This window comes from Garra rufa, chromosome 13 (assembly GCF_049309525.1).
Source record: "Garra rufa chromosome 13, GarRuf1.0, whole genome shotgun sequence".
Classification (NCBI taxonomy): Eukaryota; Metazoa; Chordata; class Actinopteri; order Cypriniformes; family Cyprinidae; genus Garra; species Garra rufa.
In genome coordinates this window covers 30,043,387-30,069,449 of record NC_133373.1, presented here as the reverse complement: position 1 = coordinate 30,069,449, position 26,063 = coordinate 30,043,387, and the positions used below count along the sequence as shown (strand labels likewise).

The 26,063-nt window shown below is 37.1% G+C and overlaps 3 protein-coding genes across 4 annotated transcripts in view; 1 reads left to right on the top strand and 2 right to left on the bottom strand.

Annotated features, from left to right (window-relative positions):
- Positions 1-16,007, top strand: part of fam102bb (family with sequence similarity 102 member Bb) — a 30,380-nt gene extending 14,373 nt beyond the window's left edge. Inside the window, exons 7-12 of one of the 2 annotated variants that reach the window (XR_012338115.1) lie at positions 3,598-3,693; positions 6,317-6,521; positions 6,619-6,755; positions 9,240-9,309; positions 10,955-14,176; positions 14,758-16,007. Coding sequence is in view for 1 of the 2 variants with exons in the window: in XM_073816499.1 (XP_073672600.1) it covers positions 3,598-3,693; positions 6,317-6,521; positions 6,619-6,755; positions 9,240-9,309; positions 10,955-10,997 (551 nt within the window). In the remaining variant the exon portion in view is untranslated. Of the gene's footprint in view, positions 1-3,597; positions 3,694-6,316; positions 6,522-6,618; positions 6,756-9,239; positions 9,310-10,954 lie in introns of both variants that reach the window. The other variant, XM_073816499.1, reaches the window with a different exon arrangement.
- Positions 16,008-16,034: 27 nt separating this feature from the next.
- Positions 16,035-21,960, bottom strand: henmt1 (HEN methyltransferase 1). Its single transcript, XM_073816498.1, has 6 exons — positions 21,844-21,960; positions 21,624-21,739; positions 21,367-21,501; positions 21,077-21,259; positions 17,260-17,428; positions 16,035-16,665 (listed from the first exon to the last, which is right to left on the bottom strand). The coding sequence occupies exons 1-6, from the start codon at positions 21,925-21,927 to the stop codon at positions 16,165-16,167; spliced, it is 1,188 nt and encodes a 395-aa protein (XP_073672599.1). The 5' UTR covers positions 21,928-21,960; the 3' UTR covers positions 16,035-16,164.
- A 1,511-nt stretch (positions 21,961-23,471) lies between these two features.
- On the bottom strand, positions 23,472-25,612 carry ppil6 (peptidylprolyl isomerase (cyclophilin)-like 6). Its single transcript, XM_073817158.1, has 7 exons — positions 25,521-25,612; positions 25,231-25,419; positions 25,026-25,088; positions 24,277-24,424; positions 24,130-24,189; positions 23,860-23,995; positions 23,472-23,683 (listed from the first exon to the last, which is right to left on the bottom strand). Exons 1-7 carry the CDS (start codon positions 25,521-25,523, stop codon positions 23,572-23,574), a joined length of 711 nt encoding a protein of 236 aa, XP_073673259.1. The 5' UTR covers positions 25,524-25,612; the 3' UTR covers positions 23,472-23,571.
- Between the last annotated feature and the right edge of the window lie 451 nt (positions 25,613-26,063).

Genomic DNA, 26,063 nt, shown 5'->3' with positions numbered 1-26,063 from the left:
AGGACTGTGTATTTGATTTGATGCTGCTGCACTAACGGGAGCTTGAAAGAGCGCTCTCTCTTCCCCCACTCTCTCTTTTATCCTTTCTTTGCCCTCATACATGCTGCGTGCCTTTTCTGTCCGGAGGCTGGCGAAAGTATCAGTCTTTAAAGGTCCCATATCGTACACATTTCTGGAGGTTTATTTTATTTGTTGATGTCCTTAAGAATATATATTTGCGGTATAAGTGCCAAAATCCATCTCAATATATTTTTACAGCTCCTTTTTTAGGAGCTCTGTCAAAAACAGGTCGATTTTGGCCCATCTAATTAATATTCATGAGCCTCTCTTCTGATTGGCCTGTTGTTTTCTGAGTGACGCACAACCAGGCCAATCACAGGTAACTACGGTCATGTATGCTGTAAGCGTAAGCGAGCTCAGAGCAATAGAGAGAGCTGATACTCAACAGGATATTTTAGAATGATCATTAATGTTTTTTCTTTTTCAAACACCGAATGCAGTAGGCTACATAACTGTTGCTTTAGTAAAGCCCCTTTCACAATGCGCGCTGATTCTGGAAAATTACGGGAACTGTGTGAACCAAAGCCAGAACTAAAGGCAGTGTTGTAGTAATGATGCACGTTATCAAGCAACTCTTCACAACGAAAAATAACGTTACGTGCAAAGTGGAATGAAGCAGCGATCATCAGGCAGAGCCAGCTCCTCACTATCAGCGCTGAAGCACAGTTTGTTCAGGTTAGTTTCAGTTTAGTGAAACGTACGCATCGCATTACATCTCACATCCAAACGTCACATGTCTTTATGGTTTGTGTGTAAAGCAAGCACAGATCCCGGAAAACAACTGTGAATGAACCAAATTAAACAATTCCGGAACAAATCGTGGGACACATTATCCGTGTATTTACCGGAATCGCTGTGTGAAAGAGGCTGAAGTTGACGTGCCGCTGGTCTCTTATATTCACGTTGTTCTGAAGCCTGTGTAATGATCGTAGCTTGACATCTATCGACTGAACAGGGTTTTCTCCACTTGTTTTCCTGTTGTTGTTGCTCAATGGAATGGATGCGTTGTTGTCTGGGGGTTTGACAAAAGGAGGGTGGGACGTTGGTTTGTGACTGAAGGCGGTGACTGAGTCGATCGGACGTCACATCGTTACGGAAGTCACAGCTGCTCGTGAAAATGAACAGCTACTTTAAGCAGGCTGTGTGAAGTTTACTGTGGATTGACTGTTTTGAAACTCATATGGTAGTTAGATAGCCCCTAGACCTTAGTTATCATGAAAAAAGCCAGGAAATTTTGATTTTGACGATATGGGACCTTTAATGTATAATTTAGCCGTGTGCAGCTCTTGACTGTGCTTTCATAGTCATTCAGTATGACTGACTGCTTATGATGTAGAGCAGGCGTGCGATTCATAAAATATGATTAGCTTACAAGTCCCAGTGCCGCTTCTGTAGTAATTTTTATTTGCGATAATTGAACAATATTAAAGCCGTATTAATATTCATACTAGGCTATTTAATCTGAAATATTAATGTTATAAAAGACATGATGCCAAAATGGCTTTTTTTTGAGGCGATTGATGAATTAATCAGTATCGCCATTTGTTCAGAGGGACATGTTTGACGAGATACATGAGATAAATATGATTTAGCATGGGATTTTGGCAGAAAAGGATCATCTTTTGATAAAAGAGACTAATTAGAGATTGGTCAGGATGGTCAACTAGTCTTTCAGCATTTGACAAGAAAATTAGTTTTAAAGCAATGCATATGCTTGCCAGTGTTATTTGAGTATTATTTACATACTACTACTGTTATTTTGAATTAGCTTTTGTTTTTATACACTACTAGTCAAAAGTTTTTGAACAGTATGATTTTTAATGTTTTTAAAGAAGCCTCTTCTGCTCACCAAGACTATTTATTCCTGATTTCAAAGCTGATTTTTCAGCATCATTACTCCAGTCTTAAGTGTCACATGATCCTTCAGATCTCATTCTAATATTCTGATTTGCTGCTCAAAAAACAAGTACTATTATTATTATATTGAAACAGCTGAGTAGAATTTTTTCAAGTTTCTTTGATGAATAGAAAGTTTAGAAGAACAGCATTTTTCTGAAATAGAAATCATTTGTAACATTATAAATGTCTTTATTATCACTTTTGATCAATTTAAAACATCCTTGCTAAATAAAAGTATTAATTTCTATAATGAATGGCATAGTAATACTGTTACAAAAGGACCTTTCTATTCATTAAAGATTCCTGAAAAAAAAGTACTTGTTTTTAAATGTTGATAATAATAATAATAAATGTGTTTTAAAGCGCAAATCAGCATATTAGAATGATTTCTGAAGGATCATGTGACACTGAAGACTGGAGTAATGATGCTGAAAATGTAGCTTTGATCACAGGAATAAATTACATTTTAAAATATATTCAAATGGAAAGCAGTTATTTTAAATAGTAAAATATTTTACAGTATTACTGCTTTTGCAGTATTTTGGATCAAATAAAAGCTTGGTAAGCAGAAGAGACTTCTTAAAAAATCTTACTATTCAAAAACTTTTGACTGGTAGTGTATTTTAAATAATTATTGTAATTTTAGTTTAATTCTGTATTTTTCTTCATAATTTTAGTAACTCTAGTACTTCTTGTTGAACTTATTTAACTTAATTTACTTGCCAAGGCAACATTTCTAATTTCTGATTATTTTTATTTGAGCTTTATTACAATTATTGAGAATAATTTCTAATCCTTTGTTTTAATAATAATAACAGCACTTGTGCTGTCATACATAAATGTACAAAATTATTTTTCACATGAGACCAAAATGAATAATGACCAAAAAATAAATAAATAAATAATCTTGTATAGCCAATAAAATGCTTACTAGAAAGAGAAAGTCCCTTTTTCGAATGCATCATCTGCTGTCAACTGAAATTAGCAAGTTAGCAAAGCATTATTCAAAGATGTGATGTAAATGGAAAGCTAATTTTAAAAATATCGTGCCCTAACATCCTGTTTTAACAGGAAATACAGTATGCCAACACAGGATGTGTACTTGTCAGGCAAGTTTAAAGGTTACAACCATCAAAAAACTTTGGAAACAAATTCAACACCAAATTTTGAATTTTGCTGTTGGATTTCAAATTTCTAGCTATAAGCGACATTAATATTAATATCCATAATACGTTTTTCTTTTTGTGAGGACTGAAGGTTAAAGTTGCAACAAAAGTCATAGTTACCTAAATATATTTAAGTATTCAATAAAAATATATATATTTATTGAAATGAGCTACTGAGCTACATTGACATTGCCCTAAACAACTCTAAATATATTGGACTTCCACCAACTAGTCGATTTCTAAAAGTTTTTCAAATTAATTTTCTAATTGACAGCCATTTTTTAAATAGTCAAATCTTATTAAATGCCTGAATACTCCAATGGAGTCTAAAGCATGGCTACATTAGATATACAGTACAATGTTTTTAAGGTTGGAAATAGAACAGTAGAAGAACAGGTTTGATTGGCATTGACTCTCATAAAGTGATGGAGCAGGTTTAATTAAGACTGAACTGAATCCCTTATGTCCACAGAGACATCAGGGAAGTGTGGTTCTCTGCCTGATGAGCTCGGGCTGTGCGGACACTCTCGAACGTCCAGTTACGCTAGTCAGCAGTCCAAAGTATCAGGTAGGCTTTCGGCTTTTCCACTGTTTTCTCTCTGATCACCTAATCATGAGTCAATGTGATTCTGTGTCTTGCTGGACTTGAATGCATGCCTGATTAGTATTGTCTGTAACCCTGGCTGCAACATTATCAGGCTGTCAATCAAAATGCAGTGGTATTGCAAGATGATTAATGGGATTTGTAATTTTGCACGTAGGCTGCCTGTCATGTGTCTCTGTTTTGTGCGATGGAGTGAAGATGTGTGTGTGCAAATCCAATAGCTCACATTATATTTTGTCACAGTAGGTCATACTTTTCACATATAGGGCATTCCATTATTTTGATTAAAGCATTAGGGACACAAATCCCACGTTTTTTTTTATTGTGAGAAATATTACTTTGGTTTTATATCCCCCAAAGTGGGGAGATTGACCTAAAAATATTGTAATATTTTTTAAGTCTCTTATGCTCAGTCTCTATTTGTTTGATCAAAAAACAGTAAAACAGTAATATTGTGAAATAATTATTTCAATTTCAAATAAATGTTTTTATTTTATTTTAATATATTTGAATATATTTATTCCTGTGATGACTAAGCTGAATTTACAGCAGCTATTACTCTAGTCTTTATTTATTCCAATATGCTGATTTGGTGCTCTAGAAACATTTCTTATTATTTTCAATTTTAAAAACAGTTGTTCTGTTTAATATTTTTGTGGAAAAAGTAATGCATTCATCAGGGTTATCTGATTAATAAAAAGTTTAAAAGAACAATATTTATTTTTAAAAGAAATCTTTAACTTCTGACCAATTTAATGTTTCCTTATTAAATAAAAGTATTAATTTCTTTAAAAAAAAATGCAATGACTACTTTTGTACAGTAGTGATGTAAAATACATCTTATCACATAAATAAAACAATTCATTAGGGGTTTAAGGATGTAGCGCTGAAAATAATTCTCTATTTAGGAGTTTTTGAAAAATACTATTGCAAACTCTTCCTAGGGTTTTCGCCCGATCAAGAACCAAACCAGTGCAGAACGATTCTCTGGAGAGCGAATATCAATAATTATCGAAAAAGTCAAACTTGGAACGGAATGAGATGGCTCAATCTGAGGTTACAGGACAAAAATCGTGGAGTTTAGCCAATTGGTGGCGCTATGTAAGGAAAAACATAAAAATGGCTTTAACTACACAACCATTTGTCCTATCAACATGAAAGTCGTTGTGCAAAGTGTCACAAGTGTATATAAGGACATTTGCTTATCTAAAAAAAAAAAAACATGGCCACCATTGGCCGATGAAGTTTGAGTACCCATTAGAAAAGGTTAACAGAGGCCGATCGGAACGAAATTTGGTGGGCCTGTTTGACTCATGTCCCCAAAGGTTTGTGAGAAATTTGAAAGAAAATGGCCACTGGGGGGGGGGGGGGTGATATCGCATTTTCCAACGGCGTAAACAATTGTGCGTTGCGTGGGTTTTCGCACATACATGCAATATTTATTTCGTACAATGTTCCGGACAACTTTGCCTCTAGAACCACTGCTGTTAATCAAATTGTTTGTTAAATGATTGAGAATATGTAAAAATAAGTACTTTTGCGAACTAGTCCTAAGTTTGTTCACTGTGGTACAATTCTCCAGACTCTCTAGGTCAGTAATCCAAAAATTGGGAAGCTATAATGGTGTCGTTTAGAAAAGTGGCCTGTCCAAATTTACACAAAATCCTACAAAGCATAAAGGAAAACTCAAAACTTCATGAAACCTGCTGAGCAAATGCGATTCTAAACAAACATGCAAAGTTTTAGGGGGATTGGACCACAGCTGGCCCTATAACAGTCACAACCATTAAAAACATATTATTTCTAAGGTATATTTACCTGGATTAACTTTTTAAATCATTAATTTAGGTGGTTAAAGTATTTTTCCAAATGCGCTGAAATGATTTACAGCACTTAAACCTTGGTAATTGCTGCTTGCAACTATATTATAATATTTAGTTTGATGTCCAAGTTTGACAGTCAACAATTTAAGCACCTCCTGTGACCATTTTCTTGAACATGGTAAAAAGAAATAAAATTTTAAGACCTTCATGCCCTATTCTGTTTCCCATTTATGGAAAGTGCTATTTGCTTTATTAAATATTCTAAAAGTAGGCTTTTAGAAAGATTCAGTGCCATTACAAAATAGCTGGATTAAATGTCCCAGATCTAATTTGATAACACTACTTCCTCTAGTACTTGCAAAGAGGAGAAAGCACTCAGTCCTTATTTCATTAAGCTATTTTCTAAGATTCAGTTACACATTGCTCACTTTGACCTTTTGCATTAGATCGTTTAAAAGTGTAAAGTTAGTTTTAAAGTCCCACAGATCAAACAGAAGTTTCATCACATATCTGTCTCTGACTGGAAACTGGAGTTGTTGCGTATGCGTATGAACTGTGTGTATGCATATGTGGAAGGATATTCCCTCCAGTAGCTGCCCATGTGTCTTCAATACAAAGTGATTGATTAATCTGTGAAGGTTTTTAAAGTGCATGCTGTGTATTACCAGGCCAGATCAACTTTTTTTTACTTTATTTAAAATAATAATATTAATATAATATTTTAATAATATAATATTTTAAAACAATGTTGTCTTGTTTCTCAGGCTATAGTACAAGTCACTCACGATCCTCCAGTCTGTCGGAGTTCTCCCACAGGAGGAACACTTCGATTGGCAGCGCTTCCACCGGCATTGCAAGCATCCCTGAGCCCAGTGAGGAGAGTGACCAATCTACAGCACCTCTTACAGCCCCGGGGGTCTGCGCTGCTGTGCCTGAACACCCATCAACCCCTGACAGAGCTGCCAGCAGGTCAGACAGACACTGCTACCACTGCCTGCTCTATATTTATCAAGCTTTAGATTCAGCATATTTAGATTCATCAGATTTATTTTCTCATACATACAAGGTACCCAGTAAAACAGGACTCGATGGAGTCTCAGCTAAAAAGGGTGGATGCCACACGGGTGGATGCCGATGACGTAGTAGAGAAGATTCTGCAAAGCCAGGATTTCACCCACAGTCTGCTGGACTCCAGCGCTGAAGGTAACAACGGCTCCTTTATATTTATTAAAAATGACAAATCATGACTTTTTCCATGTTTAAGTGCTATAATCGGGAAAAGAACAACCCAGGTTTTTTTTTTCTCTGCAAGCTTGTGAAAAAACAAGCTGCTCAGATTTCACTCCCTTTGTGACGTAGAAAGCGGATCTTATAATAATATTACCACCACTAAATTTTAAGTTTTCACCCACGTACCAGTTCTAACACCATTGCAAATGTTCAAGCAAAGCCTCAGAGGAGACAAGAAAGCAGAGGATTTATTGATTTATTTACTGTATATTACGCTGCTGCCACATAGATCTAATATAAACATGCGATCTCATTCCCAGCTGTTTTTAACATAAACTTGTGTGTATTTGACAGTTTAAGTGCAGTAAGACATAAAAGAGAATCTAGTTTAGTACTCACATGCCGTGTGACACCACTTTCTGTGCGCATGCTTCGGATGTGTGCATTTAGAAAACCGTATATCAGAAGTTTAAATTGATATGTCTTTAAAACATTTTTCAGCACGCTAGACATGATAAACAAAACCAAACAGATGTTTTTAGACAGAATATCGGAGGTATGAGCTGTAAAGGCACAGCTCTATTCTGGAAAGGGGACACGGGGAGCAGCATGTTTCTGCTTCCCACTCAATATAGGCATTTTCAAAATGATCTTTGGGGTGAAAATTTACAGACACGTTCTGGGGACACCTGAAACTTATATTACATATTGTAAAAAGGGGCTAATAGGTCTTCTTTAAACATCTTTTACTAAATTACAGAAGGTTTAAACGCTCACTGATGCTTTTACCGGGGGGTGAAAACTTTTTGAACTTGAATTTGAAGATCAGGGTAGATTTGACTTGTTTTGTCTTCTGTAGCTTCTGAAGGGCAGTACTAAATGAAAAAATATGATATTTAGGCAAAATAAGAAGAATGTACAAATCTTCATTCTGTTCAAAAGTTTACACCCCCGGCTCTTAATGCATTGTGTTTCCTTCTGAAGCATCAGTGAGCGTTTGAACCTTCTGTAACAGTTGATGGAACTCAAAATCATACAGTCATTGTTGGAAAGGGTTCAAATACACAAAAATGCTGAAAACCCACAGAATTTGTAGGACCTATAGGATTTTTTTTAAGAACAGAGGGCAGTTTAACTGTTCAGGAAAAACAAGGGACTCATGAACAAAAACAGCTGTGGATCAATCAGGTAACAACACAGTATTAAGAATCAAGTGTATGTAAACTTTTGAACGGGATCATTTTTATAAATTTAACTATTATTTTCTCTTGTGAACTATATGTAAACATCTTTTATGTGAAATATCTTATTCAGGTCAGTACTAAATAAAAAATAACATCATGATCCCTCTTATTTTGGTAAAATAATTAACATTTTTTCAGATTCTGCAAGGTTTATGTAAGCTTTTGACTTCAACTGTATATAATATAAATAAAAGATAAAACTGCTATATAATATTATATATAATACCATATATAATATTTAGTTTAATGATCACCAATTTATGAATGTTAAGCACCTTTTATTACTGTGATTTTAACTTTTTTTTTTTTTTTAAATCACATAAAATGCCCAAATTTCCAGTGAAGAAGTAGATGAAGCAGGCAACACTTTGAATCCTCTAATCAGAGTCACTGTTACCATAGAAATGAGAACTGCACCAAAAAGCTTAAGCAGTGAGCTGTCATGAAGAACTGCAAATTATGTAATCAACTTAGTCTTTTTTTACATTCTCAAACATCTTATGTTATGGTTTTGTCTATTTTGCAATAAACATCAATTATATTGCATTTTATCCTCATAGTAAATGGCTATAGATTGATATAGTTTGACCATTTTGTATTACATCAATTGCTTTATGGGATTGAAGTTTATTCTCTTATTACTGAACTGATTACTAAATAAATATTTTATATTTTTGTCAGTATATTTCCAATAATATCTTATAAATTCCATCTTTTTTTCATTCTGACTGCTATAAATCAATTGTTTTATACTCTACTACTATTTGTATACATCATTTGCAGTGTCTTAATTTTTGATTGTTCTCTTTCAAATAATTATTCATACATTTTATTCTGATTACTAACAATGAATTTTGTTGCCATTTAAATTGCATCCTGGGCACCTAATTTGCTTGTGATGGATCAATATCAGTGCAGACAACAAAAGCAAACAAATATAAAACAGAGCTAGAAACAACGTTTAATGGGTAGCAATGTTTACAGGTAGCTGCTGCTGCTCAGTAGGGGTATTGAAGTGTCTCTGTGCCAGAGCACGTCTCTATGTCTGTGTCCTATTAGTTTTCGTATTATTTTTAGATGACCTGGCGACAGGTTCTCATTAGAAATAGACCAATTTGGTTTTTGTGTCCCTAGAGAAGAGTCGTGACTTTGTGCATGCAGAATGGAGGCGATATCTATTTCAAGTCTCTGTGTGTGTGTGTGTTTGTTTCAGAGGAAGGTCTACGCTTGTTTGTGGGTCCTGGTGGGAGCACAGCACTAGGTAGCCATCACCTTCCTGCCAGGTGAGTTTGGAAGAATATTTCAGCCAAAAATGAAAATCCTGTCATCATTTACTCACTAAAATCTCATTCCAAACCCATGACTTTCTTTGTTCCTTGGAACACAAAAGGAGATGTCTAGCAGAACATCCAAGCTGCTCTTTTCCACATAATGAAAGTGAATGGGGGACTGATTCTGTTAAGCATAAAATATTACCAAAAGGCACTGTAAATGTACCATGCCTTTGCAAAAGTATTCTTACCACTTCATTTTTTTCACGTTTTGTTGCTGCCATATGTTAAACTGCTTTAAATTACTTTTTTTCCCCACATCACTCTACAATTCATACACCATAATGACAAAGCAAAAACAGAATTGTCACAACTTCATAAATTTAATAAAAATAAAAAACTGAAATAAGTACATTGCATAAGTATTCATACCCTTAACGCAGTACTTAGCTAAAGCACCTTTACAGCCTCAGAACTTTTTGGTATGGTGCGACAAGCTTTGCACATCAGCATTTGGCAATTATCTGCCATTCATTCCCTCACTTCTTCACCTCTCAAGCTCTGTCAGGTTGGATCGGGGCAAATGCACATTTTCAGGTTCCTCCAGAAATATTTCTGGTTAAAGCCCAGTCTCTGGCTGGCCCACTCAAGGACATTCACAGAGTTGTCTATAAGCCACTCTTGCTGTGAGCTTAGGGACATTGTCCTGTTGGAACTGTAGGTTTCTCCTTTCTCCACATATGATCATGGAGCTCAACTAGAGTGACCATCAGCTCCTTGGTCACCAGTATAACCAAACCCTTCTCCATTAATTGCTCAGTTTGGCCAGGAGACCAGCTCTAGGAAGAGTCTTGGTTGTTTCAAACTTAGGGTAATAGAGACTACATGCTTCTGTGAACCTTCAATGCAGTAGAATTTTTTTTGAACACTTTTCCAGATGTGTAGCTTTACGCAATCCTGTCTCTGAGCTCTACAGGCAGTTCTTTTTACCTCAGAGCTCTGTTTTTTTCAGCTGTTAGACCTTATATTAGGACGTGTGTGCCTTTTCAAATCATAACCATTCAAATAAATTTGCCACAGGTTAACTCCACTCGAAGTGTAGTAACATCTACAAGCAATATGAATGCTCCTGAGCTAAATTTCAAGTGTCCCAGATAAGACTATGAATACTTATGCAGTGGAATCATTTAAGTTTTTTATTTTTAATACATTTGCAAAGATGTTAACTTGTTTTTTTGCTTTTCCATTATGGTGTATGGAGTGTAGATTGATGTGGGGGAAAAAAGGCAGCCACATAACAAAATGTGAAAAAAAATGAAGGGGTATGAATACTTTCGCAAGGCACTGTATTTGTGTGCTATATTAAGTGTTGTAAAGCCATACAATAACATGTATGGTGAAGGCATGACTACGTTCATGGTCATTTCTGGAGCTTGGCATCTACAGTCTCCATTCACTTTCATTATATGAAAAAAGAGCAGTTTGGATGTTCTGCCAAAACTTAGGTTATGCATGGAAAGGCTAAATTTTCTTGTTACTGTCTCTTTAAATAACAGAGCAAACTCAGCCAGCAAGCAGTGGTATTCCCCCACGCTCTATAAAAATGTAAATCGCTGCATTTACCAGGTTATATGTAAAAGCTGACTTCTCTTTCCAGGGTTGGAGCTGGTGCCTACGAACAGGTGGTGATCAAACGCTAGGGTTGGGAGATGCCAGAAGGAGAAGTGTCAAAAACCAAAGTCTGTTTCGTGGGAGGAGAAAAGGACGAAGAGATTCGGGCATGTTCGTCTCCTCTCACATTAGGAGTGTTTGTCACAAACCCGTTTCATCCTTTCGATGAAATGGTGTCCTCTGCTGGCTACATAAAGAACTGACAGCTCCTCAACATGAGGCTGCCATTATAGGTGTCTGTGTTTCACTGTGAGGTAAAGTTTGTCTCCTAATACGTCCAAATTGAAAATCAAAGAGCTTTTTTAAATCTTGCTGATTTAAAAATATGTATATTTCATATTGTTGTTTTAGTTAGAAAGATCTCTGTGCATTTTTAGCCATGTTTACATGTTTGTGAGCCATTTTAGGAGTCTGTCAGTTAACTTTTGATGGATTGTATACATCTTTTACACCATGTATGAGGTGTATACTCTGTCTGCAGATGAAGGTGACCGCTTTACAATTTGTTTGTCATCTCATAACTGTACGAATGGAAATCAAACCGTCCTCACCCACCCGCAGCGTCTCACTTTGTGCGTGTGAGAAGTCGTGAGATGCGTTTTGACAGATGGAGCTGTTTTCAGACTTCATTTGAATAGCACTTTGAATTGAAGGACTTTACATGGGCTTTCTATGTATCTCCAACATTGTAGGGAGTTTTGAAGCTGAGCTGTTGATCAAGTTAACTCATACACGTAAAATGTGTATTTCATGTTTATTAATCGTCAAAAACAACTTTCAGCTCGAGAACTGCAAAGTGATTTTGCAGTCATATATAGGCACATTAGCTACGTAAAATCTGAGCAGGTGAATATCTAAGTACGTCTCTGGCATCATACGACTTTATTGACTTTCTTGCAAGGACAAAATGAGCCAAGCTCTTCTCAAGCTACAATTAGTAACATGGCAGCACAGAACGAAGCATTTAACTATTTCAGCAATGCTTGAAACGTTTAGCACAAGGCTCTCGAGCGGCGTGTAGCTCTTCTTTATTCTCTCTATAACACTACAAAAACTTTTTATCCATGTTTTTGTAGTTACTTGATGTATATCACTAAAATGAAGGTATTTTAATGACTATTTTCATGGTATCTCTGTCTGTAAAATCTGCTCTAGGGCATATCAGAATCATACACTACCAGTCAAAAGTTTTTGAACAGTAAATTTTTTATGTTTTTCTAATCAAAGTCTCTTGTGCTCTTGTGTTTTTATTTGACAGTAAAATTTTGAAATATTTTTACTATTTAAAATACTATTTTTTATTTGAATATATTTTAAAATATAATTTATTCCTTTGATTTCAAAGCTGAATTTTAGCATAATTACTCCAGTCACATGATCCTTCAGAAATCATTCTAATATTCTGATTTGCTGCTCAAAAAACATTATTATAAGGTTGAAAACAGCTGAGTAGAACTTTTTCTGGTTTCTTTGATGAATAAAAGTTCAGAAGAGCAGCATTTATCTAAAATAGAAATCTTTTGTAACATTATAAATGTCTTTATCATCACTTTTGATCAATTTAAAGCCTCCTTGCTAAATAATCTTTGGATCTTTCTATTCTATTCATCAGAGAATCCTAAAAAATGTACTCAACTGTTTAAAATATTGATAATAACAGCAAATCCACATATTAGAATGATTTTCTGAAGGATCATGTGACACTAAAGACTGGAGTATTGATACTAAAAATGTATCTTTGATCGCAGGAATAAATTACATTTTAAAATATATTCAAATAGAAAGCTGTTATTTTAAATAGTGAAAATATTTCACAATATTACTGCTTGGTGTGCAGAAGAGACTCTTTCAAAAAACATTAAGAATCTCACTGTTCAAAAACTTTTGACAGGTAGTATACATTAGTGCTTCTCTAGTTTTATGTGACCCTATGCCCATATCTTCTCAGAAGCCATTCACTGTTTTATTAATATAAACTCACTTGCCTCTGCGATTTAAGAGCGTGTGAGGATTCGCAGTTGAGCAAGTGTGTACAATCTGGTTGTAGCACTTGATTATCATAACTGTCTAGAGTTATAGTGTAGAAATGCATGGGTGTCACACCTACTCAATGTGTCAAAAGCATTCTGTGTTGTCTTTGCTATTTCCATCAAGTTGATCCATATCCGTTGAGATGCAAACACTAAAAAAAAAAAAAAAAAAAACACTGACGGGAAGCTTGGATTCAACTCGGCCACACGTCTCAGGTTTATTATTTTGTCTTTTGCAATTACTGCACAAATCTTAAAGCACCACACTGCGAATGTACTGAGCCCTTAAAAAGACATGGTGGTGTGTCTAAAAATGAGATAAGAGGAAAAATTATATATCAGTGCTTTTGCATTCTCAAATGTTTTTAAAGTTTTTATTTCACCCAAAAATGAAAGTTAGCCCATTATTTACTCACCTTCAAGGCATCTTAGGTGTGTATGACTTTTTTTTCTTTCAGACGAATGCAATCAGAGTTCAATTAAAAATAGTTCTGACTTCTCCAAGCTTTATAAATACAACAAATGGCGCTTTTCCACTACACAGTACCAGCTCGATTCGGCTCGCCTCGACTCGGCTCTGTTTGGTTTTCCACTGTGTAAAAGTTGTACCTGTACCTCCACAATAGTACCTGGTTGTCATAGCGACGCTGCAAGAAACTGCCGTGATGTAATCTTCTACGCGACACACACCCGCTGTCTGCACCTCCTCGTTTGACCACGGCGTATTCTTCCGAGTTGCCATAATATGTAATGGATTGGATATGTCACGCAATCTCTGGCCAAACTTTTTAAAAATGGCGGGGTTATTCTGGATACTATTGCTGGCGCGTGCAATGATGACACAGTGAATAGTGACGATTCTCTCTGACCAATCAGCAGTCTGCTGTGTTTTCACGTCACATTTTAGTATCGCCTTAGCTCGCCTCAGCTCGCTTGGAACCTCGCCGGAGGTGGTACGAAAAAAAGTACCTGGAAGCCGGTACAGGTACAACTTTTACACAGTGGAAAACCAAACAGAGCCGAGTCGAGTCGAGTCGAGGCGAGGCGGTACTGTGTAGTGGAAAAGCGCCAAAACATTGGTTTTCATAAGACTTGCAGGCGCATGAGCTACTCATACACCCTACATCATCTGCCCAGAGTGGCTTCCATGAACAACTGTGAGCGCAAGGTAGATTAAAGTGATTTTTAAAGGTCCACTGAAGTGCCTTGAAACACGCAGAGTTATTCTATGTTGTGACGTACTTTTAACCGAAACAAAAACATATCGCCCAGCCCCGCCCACTAATTTTGAATAGCCAATAGCGTTCCATTTATATCTGCTCGCAAGAGCCGTTGAGCTCGGTAAAGCCGCATTTGTAAGCTTATGACAGCCCCAGACTAATAAATTACCGCACAGATTCAATATGAAACTTGCTAAAACGAAATAGAGATTATTATCATGCTGAGGCTGTGTAGTTTAATACATGCCGACCCACATATGAGCGCTTATGATCTCCTCCGCGTCTTTGTGTAGGGGGCGGGACACAAGGGACTCAGAGAGCATTTGATTGGACAGAACGTTTGATGAGAAACTGAAGTGCACGGTGATATCATCCAAATCCTTGATCCATATAGGCGGAAGTGACGAGACTGTAAGTTTTGAATGCCCATTTCTTGTAAATGCAAATTTTGTCTTTGTTTTGCAGCACACTAGCTTATAGATAACCTTAAGGCTAATATATTCATACTAAAAGCCAGAAAACTTTAATTTTGATTTCAGGGGGACTTTAAGTTTGAAATCTGGATATTTTTCACTTTTTATTATGGATGGATGCACTTTATTGGACTTGCTTTGGACTACTGAAGAGAAACACCCGCCTATTATAAAGCTTGGAGGAGCCAGATCAATTTTTAATATAGCTCAGATTGCATTTGACTGAAAGAAAGAAGTCACATGCACCTAGGATGCCTTGAGGGTGAGTTAATAATGGGCTAATTTTCATTTTTGGGTGAACTAACCCTTTAATTGCTTAGAGAAGCTTTGTTCACTCGTAGAACCTTTGCGTTCACCCAAGAAATGTTAACGCTGACATGAAAATAAATTAAAAGTTTGCGAGTGAATGCAAACATTTTGTGAGAAATCACAATGTTTCTCAAAGAGATCTTTTACGAGAAAATGCAAAAATATATATATACGTTTTCCTCCCGTCTCATTGTTTTTCATCACCGTGTCTCTTTAAGGCCTCTGTAGCAAATGTTTGCAAATACCAGTATACTTAGACGTTATCTGCGATATTTCAGCTTCATTATATTTCATCAGACACTCACTTAATACGAGTGAGTTACTTTAAACTTGATTTTTAGTTTTTTAATTGATCTACTGCCAAAATGAAAGTCTATTTTTATGTATTCGTTATGTATTTAGTGATACTGAAATTGTGTCAAGATTCACTTTTCCCTTCCGTGTTTCTTCCTTAAAGGTAGAGTTCATCCAAAAATGAAAATTCTGTCATCATTTATTCACCCTCATGTGGTTGCAAACCCGTTAGACCTTTGTTCATCTTTGGAACACAAATTAAGATATTTGCTTTGATGACCCTCAATATACAACAAGGTTCCTACCACAGTCGAGGTTCAAGTGGGGTACTGAGAAAAAAAAAATCAAAAATATCTTAATTTGTGTTTCGAAGATGAACAAAGGTCTTGTGGGTTTGAAACAACATGAGGGCGAGTAATTAATGACGAATTTTCACTTTTGGCTAAACTATCCCTTTAATTACTCTTACATTACCTGTAAGTAGGTCCTGGTACTTTACATGTTGTAAAAACATGGTGGCTTTATCTCTTCTGTGAAGTTTTTGGTCCTTGTAATTGTACTGTGTCTGATGTTTAAAGGTGACATTGCTTTTTTTGACTGTCTCGCAATGTTGTGTTCGAACTTTTGACCAATAGTGGCTTCCATGCCATGTGTTCTGTTATGATGCTGGTAAGGTATGTACCATGCACTGTTAAATAAAACCACATTTTAAAGGCGGCGTCACATATTTGCATTTTTAATGTTTAATGTGTTCTCAATCGATCACAGATTTGGCTATTTGATAATCCTAAACATACGATCAAAAGAACAAACATCTTAAGTGCAGTTAAGTTGCTTTCTGTTATTCTGTTTACAGAGCTTTCGGACTAGTTATGCATTTCCGCAACTCTCAAGCTCCCTATCCCAGTCCTCCTCCATGTTGTTTCCGATACCTGACACTGTTTTCACATCCTCCTCTTCGTCTTTTTCTTCCTCCGGCTCTTCCTCAACATCATCGTAGACAGGCAGGTTTAGCACCGTTCCATCAGCGCTCATCCTCACCCGCGCGTCCACCACCAGTTCCTCCCTAAGACGCTGCACACTCCCACACAGCGCTCTCACTCTGGGACTGGACCACACACGTGCCAAAGGAACGCAAATGGTGCTGCCCTGCTGGTAAACCGGCTGCCAGTCACGTGCATCAGCTTGGACCCCATGATGGAATACTTCCATCAACGGAGGAGCAAAGAAGTGTGCATTATTGTTGCAGTCCATGTTCATTCTCCTGAGCCATTCCTGTCTCAGGTGTTGTGCTTCATATAGGACCTCGCTGACTAAGGTTCTCTGGTAGATGTTGTTGTCACACAAACTGGGATATACCACTCTGTAGACCTAAATATGAAACAGCAAATACAGATAAGAGATGAGTGCAAATATCAGCAGTTTTCAAACCAAAAAATAAGGAAGAAAAGATCTGTGTATACTTCTGCGTCACTGTCATTAAAGGAACAGTTCACCCAGAATGAAAATCCTGTCATTAATTACTCACCCTCATGTCATTCCAAACCCATAAGACCTTCATTCATCTTTAGGACACAATTCAAGATATTTTTGAAGAAATCCAAGTGCTTCTGACCCTGCATAGACAGCAACGCAACTACCAAGTTCAAGGGCCAAAAAGGTAGTAAGGACATCGTTAAAATAGTCCATAGTCTTCAAAGGTCTTGCGGGTTTGGAATGACATGAGGGTGAGTAATTAGTGACAGAATTTTCATTTTTGGGTGAACTGTCCCTTTAAGAGTCATGTCAATTTAATCTTTTTTTAATCCTTTTTTTAACCTTGTGCTGTCCATGGCTGCTCTGCACATTACAGCACTGCTAAACTAAATTGTTACTGCTTTGGTACAAGCGCTAAGTATTTCGAAAGTACAATATGACTCCTTTAAATTACATATGTAACATCTCATAAGAAAAATTGTTTCTCACCAGTTTGTACACTGAGGGCTCTAAGCGTTCGGCATTGCTCATGGGCTGATTTATCCTCTGGAACACTGCAATTTGGGTGCAGAATCCCACATCTCTCCAGTGGCCAACAGCTTCTCCAACTCCGGTGAAGTACACAGAATAACCATGTTCTTGACAGACACGGTTAGCCCTGTGAGGGCGAGAAATTTGGAACATCTTTTAGCCAGAGAAACTGTTAATCATGTTAGACATGGACACATCTGATCCTAAATCAGCACTGGAAAGTGCTTGCACTAGATATTCTACAGAATTGGTGCAAACTGCTGTCCCACAACCAAAAAACACATTTAAAAAGCATTTAAGTATTCAAATCTTAGATGTTTCCTAAGCTTAATCTATTACCTACTGAAACCCACAATAATATTTAAAATATCAGTAATATTTATAATCATCATTTAATAGGCACTTTCAATTGGGAGGTGGCTGTCCCGAACCCTAACCTCTAAATTTCAACTTATGAAAATTATATTAAAATATTTGTTGTATTTTTTCCACAACTGCAAAGTGTGAGTAAATAGATCCCATCATTTTGAGGTAAAATCTGTGGAACGTCAGGAACAACTTTTTTCTGCAATTAAGCACACTTTTTTGGGAATTATTCAATAACATTTAGCTTTTATATGTGTACCACTGTGCTAGCTAACCATGAGCTGACTAGCATCTTTGAGCTAGGTTCAAAAGTTTTGGTAGGGACAATATTATGGGAAAACACCTAAATAAAAACCCCAAAGATGTCACTACCGAAATGCCACTAAATGTTTCATTAGTGACGGTTTCGATAGTGACATCTCTGTTTTTTTTTAGGTGTTATCCCATAATATTGTCCCTACCAAAACATTTGGTGGCATTTTGGTATTGACATCTTTGTTTTTTGGGGTGTTATCCCATAAAATTGTTGTTACTAAAACATCTGGTGGCGTTTCGGTAGTCACATCTTTTTTTGGGTGTTATCTCATAAAATCGTCACTACTGAAACATTTAGTGGCATTTCGGTAGTGATATCTTTGTTTTTTTAGGGTGTTATCCCATAAAATCGTCATTACTGAAACATTTAGTGGCATTTCGGTAGTGATATCTTTGTTTTTTTAGGGTGTTATCCCATAAAATCGTCACTACTGAAACATTTAGTGGCATTTCGGTAGTGATATCTTTGTTTTTTAGGGTGTTATCCCATAAAATCGTCACTACTGAAACATTTAGTGGCATTTCGGTAGTGATATCTTTGTTTTTTTAGGGTGTTATCCCATAAAATCGTCACTACTGAAACATTTAGTGGCATTTCGGTAGTGATATCTTTGTTTTTTGGGGTGTTATCCCATAAAATCGTCACCACTGAAACATTTAGTGGCATTTCGGTAGTGATATCTTTGTTTTTTGGGGTGTTATCCCATAAAATCGTCACCACTGAAACATTTAGTGGCATTTCGGTAGTGATATCTTTGTTTTTTTAGGGTGTTATCCCATAAAATCGTCACCACTGAAACATTTAGTGGCATTTCGGTAGTGATATCTTTGTTTTTTTAGGGTGTTATCCCATAAAATCGTCACCACTGAAACATTTAGTGGCATTTCGGTAGTGATATTTTTGTTGTTTTAGGGTGTTATCCCATAAAATCGTCACCACTGAAATATTTGGTGGCATTTCGGTAGTGATATCTTTGTTTTTTAGGGTGTTATCCCATAAAATCGTCACCACTGAAACATTTGGTGGCATTTTGGTATTGACATCTTTGTTTTTTGGGGTGTTATCCCATAAAGTTGTTGTTACTAAAACATCTGGTGGCGTTTCGGTAGTCACATCTTTTTTTGGGTGTTATCCAAGGGGCAACCTTCCGGTCTCCCTCGTGAAACCAACACGGAAGTGACTGAAACTGCAATTCATCGACTGGCCGCTTGAGGCTGGCTGCAAAAGGGAGTCAATCCCATTGACACTCCATGTTAAAATGCCCAACTTTACAGCAGAAAAAAGTATGTTTACAGCCTGGTTCAAAAAATGGTTTTGGTCTATATAGCTAGTTTTGCCCTTCATGTCAACTGTGAGGGGGGTGAATTTTTTTATAACTCATCGGCTTAAGTTATATTAAGCCTTAAAGTTCAGCATAATTAAGGGCGTGGCCACTTGAGTGACAGGGGGATTGCCGCTGCTGTCACCACTGTCGCTCTAGGCGGGCGTGGTTTCAGCAACCAGCTCCACCCACATCCCGCCTTTTTGCCCATTTTTGATTATCCGGGAGTGACGCGCGATGACGCGATTCCAAGATGGCGCGGCCGAATCCCGCCCACTACGAGCTTCAAATTAGCGCTTCAGAATCCTACGGGTGACGTCACGGATACTACGTCCATATTTTTTACAGTCTATGGTGTTATCCCATAAAATCGTCACTACTGAAACATTTAGTGGCATTTCGGTAGTGATATCTTTGTTTTTTAGGGTGTTATCCCATAAAATTGTCACTACTGAAACATTTAGTGGCATTTCGGTAGTGATATCTTTGTTTTTTTTAAGGTGTTATCCCATAAAATCGTCACTACTGAAACATTTAGTGGCATTTCGGTAGTGATATCTTTGTTTTTTAGGGTGTTATGCCATAAAATCGTCACTACTGAAACATTTAGTGGCATTTCGGTAGTGATATCTTTGTTTTTTAGGGTGTTATCCCATAAAATCGTCACTACTGAAACATTTAGTGGCATTTCGGTAGCGATATCTTTGTTTTTTAGGGTGTTATCCCATAAAATCGTCATTACTGAAACATTTAGTGGCATTTCGGTAGTGATATCTTTGTTTTTTAGGGTGTTATCCCATAAAATTGTCAATACCAAAACATTTAGTGGCATTTCGGTAGTCACATCTTTTTTGGGGTGTTATCCAATAAAACGATCACTAACAAAACAGTAATGAAACATTTGGTGGCATTTCAGTAGTGACACCTTAGTTTTTGGGGGTGTTATCCCATAAAATTGTCACTAATGAAACAGTACCAAAACATTTGGTGGCGTTTCAGTAGTGGCATCTTTGTTTTTTGGGGTGTTATCCCATAAAATTTTTAATACTAAACATTTGGTGGCATTTCGGTAATGATATCTTTTTTTGTTTGGAGTGTTATCCCGTAAAATTTTCAATACTAAACATTTGGTGGCATTTCAGTAGTGACATCTCTGTTATCCCATAAAATTGTCATGACCAAAACATGTCATCATTGTTTCGGTATTGACAAAAGGAAACACATAATCCTTTATTTGGGGGAAATAAACTATTTTAGTACAGTTATGCCATTTTTTTGTATTTTAGTATGTTTTAGTAGTGTGTTAGTATGTGGGTTAAAATTCTGTAATGTGATCATTACCAAAACATTACTTCACTACCGAAAATGTGCTGTCACTATTGAAACATGGGATGTTTTGTCAAAAATAAAGTATACTAGTCGGTGCCGATAACCTTGTGGGCAGCGCGCCGACATACAGCGCCCCGTGTTCGAATCCCGACTTGAGGACCTTTCCTGATTCCGCCCCCGAATCTCTCTCATACTTTGCTTCCTGTCATGTCTGATCTGTCCTATCATAATAAAGGCAAAAATGCCAAAAAAATAAATCTTTAAAAATAAAGTATACTGAATTATCATCTAAGATGTTATGATTGTTTCTGGTTCAATGTATAATCAAACTAATGAATCCCTAACTTTCAAATCAGTATGATCATCTTTTTTCACATTGATCACATTTTTTTCAAGACTTTGGACCAATTCTGTGCAATGGCCCATATTAAACATACACTTACCAAGTCTGAAACTCTGCTCTGGTCCATTCAAACTTATGGTCATAGTTTCTGAAGCCTCTCAGGCCCGGCAGCAGTGGATTGAACTCTGCATTGGGTGTGCTGACGATGACAGCGCCTGGTGCCATATACCCAAACACCACCTCTGTAAATCTCTCCACCTCCACAAGCTCCAGATGTTCGATTCTAATAGGAGTAAGAGATGTTTACATTAACAAAGGTCCAGTAGAACGTACAATTTGAAATACCTTTTAGTTTATTTGGCTGAAAAACCAAAGATGTGGCACACTTACAACTCCACACATGTGACAAGATCAAATCCTCTGGTGCAGGGCTCCCTCTCTGTGACAGAACCTTGGTACAATTCAATGGTCAAAGGCCCATCACTTGGCTGTAGATAATCACTTACAAGTGGAGCCAATGTATGCCTGGCAAAAAAAAAAAAAAAAAAAATCAATCACACAAAATGGATGAACTGATGTACGTGGAAGCCCCTTGCTACCCTTGTTACGCAACAATCGGAAGTTTTCAGGTAAGAGACCAAACTTACATTCTCTTCAGGAGGACGACGCTGTTGATATCAACTCCCACTAGTAACTGTATACCGTTGCGATGAAACTTTAGCTTTTTTAGCAAGCAACATTCTGCGCATCCGAAATCGATGACCTGCGGAAACATCAAATCCAAATATTGATTAGCACGCTAGTTCGCGCGTAGCTTCTACTGCCATCGCGACTTCACTTTAAAACGCCATTCTCACGGTTACTTACCTTTTTAGGTCTGTAGGTTTTCACGTAATCGATAACGAACTGATATCGCTGCATGTAGAGCGGAGGAGAAAACGGTGTGGTCATGGTGAGTCCTGGTCAGGTCTGCTCGGCTGTCCGTCCTCATTAAACACATGCTCGAGGTGACACCTTCAGCTCAGCGGTGTGAATGCGTTTGCTTACTCAAACACATTCAATATTTAGCAAGGATCATTAAAGGCTACAAAAGGCTAGGTTACTGGACCAGTTTTGATTTAAATATATTTATTTCAGTAAAATGATGTGCTATAAATAAATAATTAAAAAACATTATATTAATACAGGGATGGGCAAGTTAGGTCGTGGAGGGCAAGTTTAGCTCCTTATCAAATAATACATTTCTAGTGATCTCTGGAAGACATTGATTAGCTTGTTCGGGTAAATTTGATTGTTGAAGCTAACCTCTGTAGGACAGGAGTCACAGGACCGAAGTTGCCCGTCCCCCTGCTGAAAAAAAAACAGCTAAAACCAGCCTAGGCTGGTTGGATGGTATTAGCTGGTTTAAGCTGGAAGTGGCTGGTTTTAGCTGGTCTCCCAGCCTGGCCAGGCTGGTCAGGCTGGTTTTAGCTGGTGGTTTTCCAGCTTGACCAGCTAAGACCAGCCTGGAAAAGTGGCAAAAACCCCTCTAAAACCAGCCTGCCGACCAGCTATGACCAGCTAAAACCAGGCTGGTTGAATAGCTAAAACCGGCCAACCAGCCTAAGCTGGTTTTAGCTGGTTTTTTCACCTGTATTAAAACTTTAACCTGGTTTTATAGACCAGCCGTCCCAGACTAAAATGGATGTCTGGGCTGTTTTAACTGAATGAAACTTGCGCTGACTGGTCTTAAAATATGTCACTTTCATTGTTTTGTCTCAAGATGCACAGCAGTTGTGGTTTTTATCTAAAGGATGTTTATAAAAGCTACTTAAATGGATCCTTATTGAACTATGGCCTAATCCTGGCTTAACCTGAGAGCTATTGTGAAACTGGGCCTAAAATTAAAAAAAAAGTAAATGGTTTGTATTTCATTAAAGCAGCATTTGAACGGATAACATATTGTGTGGTTCTGTGAACAATTTCCTTTTATGAAATTGTATTTTACAATAATCTCATCCTCATTTTGTCAGGGGTGATCCACAGCCCACTTATAGACTGTTTTCACGATGCGTCATCAATCGGCCATATTGGTGGCACTAAATGTAAACACTGCCACTGAACCGAACAAAACTTGCATATTTTGCTGAATAAAATGGTCAATTATTGTCATGTTTTGGGCTGTACTAATTGGTCAGACTGAGAAAAAACATTTGTTGTACTATAGACAGACAAAAGTGATAATCAAGGGGGAGAGTGCAAAAAACTGTCTGAGGAACAAAAGGCGTTTGCAACGTCTCCAAGATGCTTTAAAAAACCTACCTGCAAAGCTACCTAAAAAAACTGCACAAGTGAAAATACTAGTGTTCTAATAATTTTGTATAAACAGCTACAGACATATAGCAGGGTCACCATATCCACCAAAACCAGATGCTGAAATCCATTTGCCATGGCCACCACAGAAATAAATAACTGAATTTGAATTTGTATATTTTAACGGTTTTTAATGGCTTTATTCACATAGAAAATTAAAAACTATGTCTGCATATATTAAAAATGGTTATTAAAAATGCTTCTTGTGTTGCTTTTCTTGATCTATAGGCCGTATGTGATTACTCAGGGCTCAAGTACTCCACATGCTGCTATTTTGCAGTCTTGTTTTGGCCTTTCGTTGTAGGTGGGCACTGCCTCTAGTCTCTTTAGAACCTCTGTGCCTTCAACAAGTTGTCTGGGAGAGAGAGAAAAAGCTGTGTCATTGAATTTTGTACGAGTGTTAAACAGCAAAGATCTTAATTAGGCATTTATCTTTCAGAAAATGTTTGCATTAAGCCAAATATCAAGACAAGCACTTGTAACTTGAGTATTTTTGCTTACATACAGTATGCAATCTATTAAAGTGATTACCCAAAAGCCACATATTTGTGGTCCATCCAGGAGGCCGACTGTAGTGTAATGTAGAACTGAGAGCCATTGCTATGAGCGCCTTGGTTAGCCATTCCCAGGATGCCACGCTTGTTGTGGGATACGACAAAATTCTCATCTGTCAGAGAGAACTGATTAGTGCTTTTTATATGTGAATCACTATGTATCACACACTTCAAAGCCTTTATGTTAAGACTTTAAGTACCAAAGTATGATTGTTACAAACACATTTACGTGACACAAACTCTGTACCCTCAAATGTTGGGCCATAGATAGACTCTCCCCCAATGCCTTTCTTTTCAGGTGAAATATCTGTAATCAAAACCATATAAACAATGAATTTTATACAATCACACAGTTGATATTTTGTGTGTGTATGCATGTGATACAGCTTCTTACCTCCACCCTGCAGCCAACCATTTGGCACAACTCTGTGGAAAATTGAGCCCTTATAGCTTAACTCAAGGTTACTCTTGGACAAACCTGCCTCTCCAGTGCACAGGGCTTTAAAGTTCCCACAAGTCTTTGGACACAAGTCTGAGAAAAGCTGATAGGTCACATTTAAAACACTTTGAGAGTGTAGAAGGACATGGAAACACATTTCCACAACAACTCAAGTTAGTTGTCAATAGAGTGTTTGCACGACACGTCATCAATCGGCCATATTGGCGGCACTGAACGTAAACAATAGCACTGAACTGAACAAAACTTTAATATTTTGCTGATTATTCCTGCTAAAAATGATCAATTATTGTCATGTTTTGGCCTGTACTAATTGGTCTGACCGGAAAAAAAATATTGTCTGTTGGCCAAACTCAACCAGGAATCTTGACAACATTCGTATTTTTTCTTGTCTTTTCCAGTCAGGTAGGTGAAATTTTAGGCTAATATCTTAATCGTATGTATCTTTACCACTTATTAACTTTAGTTAGTCAAAATATTAGGCCCTTTCCTGTTTATTAAGACAGATTTTTTTTATGTGGTTTAGACAGCATAGAATTAGCAGAACACCGTATTCAGTAGTACATTAACCATAATATCCATACGGTTGTTTACATCCAAGTATCTCATATATGGCCGCGCATCCGGGTAACTGACCGAATTGTGACGTAAGTGCAAACTAATCAAGAGGCAGAAGATCTATTTACCTCAAACAACAGTCTGCCAAATGCCTCTCCACCGCTTTCAATATCCATATAAACAAAAATATGCTGTGGGAAAGATAGAGCGGAGGTTGCACGACTTGTAGGTATCATGTTAAATTTTAAATAGTCGTAGTCGCATAAATATGAAGTAACCTTATGTTTCTTAATTCAGTGTTTCAACATTTATGCCTCGTTGTGTTTATTTTACCCCTGTGTTTCGCAGGTTGCTGGTATAATACTCCTCAGCCAGGGCTTTATAAAGCGCCTGTGGTCGATGGAAAGAAAACTTCCACTCTTTCTCTGCCCAGCTGGACAGTTTCCTCTCATCACCGAGCAGCTGACCGTTTGCGAAAGACATTAGACAGCCACTGTACTGCCAAACCTCCCCTTTCAGCTCCTTGGGAAGTTAACGCACGCATTAAATTTAGTCACCAAAAACACAAATATGGCACTTTTGAAAACAAGCGAGCAGTATAATTAGTACATAAGTGGCCTTACCATCTTTTTGTTAGATAAATAGTCATGCCAGTCACATTCAAGAAGCGGGCGAATCGTTGGATTATCGAATGACTCCGGGAATTTATTTTTCAATCCCTATAAGTGCAGATGTCAAGTTACAACTTTTGTGAACGTGCGCAGTCAACATTTCTTAATACAGTTAGCCACGTTAAGATGTTAAAAAGTAGACAGTCTCTAAAACTTTACCTCCGCAATGCTTTTGGCTATTTGGAAATTTTGTTTGTTTAACAGGCCGACGATCTCTAAATGTACAGTGGATGCCATGTTGTGGAAAAGTTAAAGCGTCGCGTTGTCAGGGTAACCGAGGCTAATGGCGCACAACGATGACGAACCGCTCTGAACATTTCCTCATGGCATCTATCTATCTATCTATCTATCTATCTATCTATCTATCTATCTATCTATCTATCTATCTATCTATCTATCTATCATTGCATTTAACTATCTGTCTCTCATTTTTCTATCATTTTATTTATTCATTATTCATTTCTTATAATGAAACAACACCAAAAGTTCAATACA

Excerpts from the sequence above, each read along its gene's own strand:
- henmt1 (XM_073816498.1), bottom strand. The coding sequence starts at position 21,927 with ATGACCACACCGTTTTCTCCTCCGCTCTACATGCAGCGATATCAGTTC. Across the intron at positions 21,502-21,623 it reads GTCGTCCTCCTGAAGAGAAT|GCATACATTGGCTCCACTTG; the intron begins GTAAGTTTGGTC and ends TTTTTTTGCCAG. Across the intron at positions 16,666-17,259 it reads AGCCCTCAGTGTACAAACTG|GTCTACAGAGTGGTATATCC; the intron begins GTGAGAAACAAT and ends TTTCATATTTAG.
- ppil6 (XM_073817158.1), bottom strand. Across the intron at positions 23,996-24,129 it reads CTATGGCCCAACATTTGAGG|ATGAGAATTTTGTCGTATCC; the intron begins GTACAGAGTTTG and ends TCTCTCTGACAG. Across the intron at positions 23,684-23,859 it reads CACAAATATGTGGCTTTTGG|ACAACTTGTTGAAGGCACAG; the intron begins GTAATCACTTTA and ends TCTCTCTCCCAG.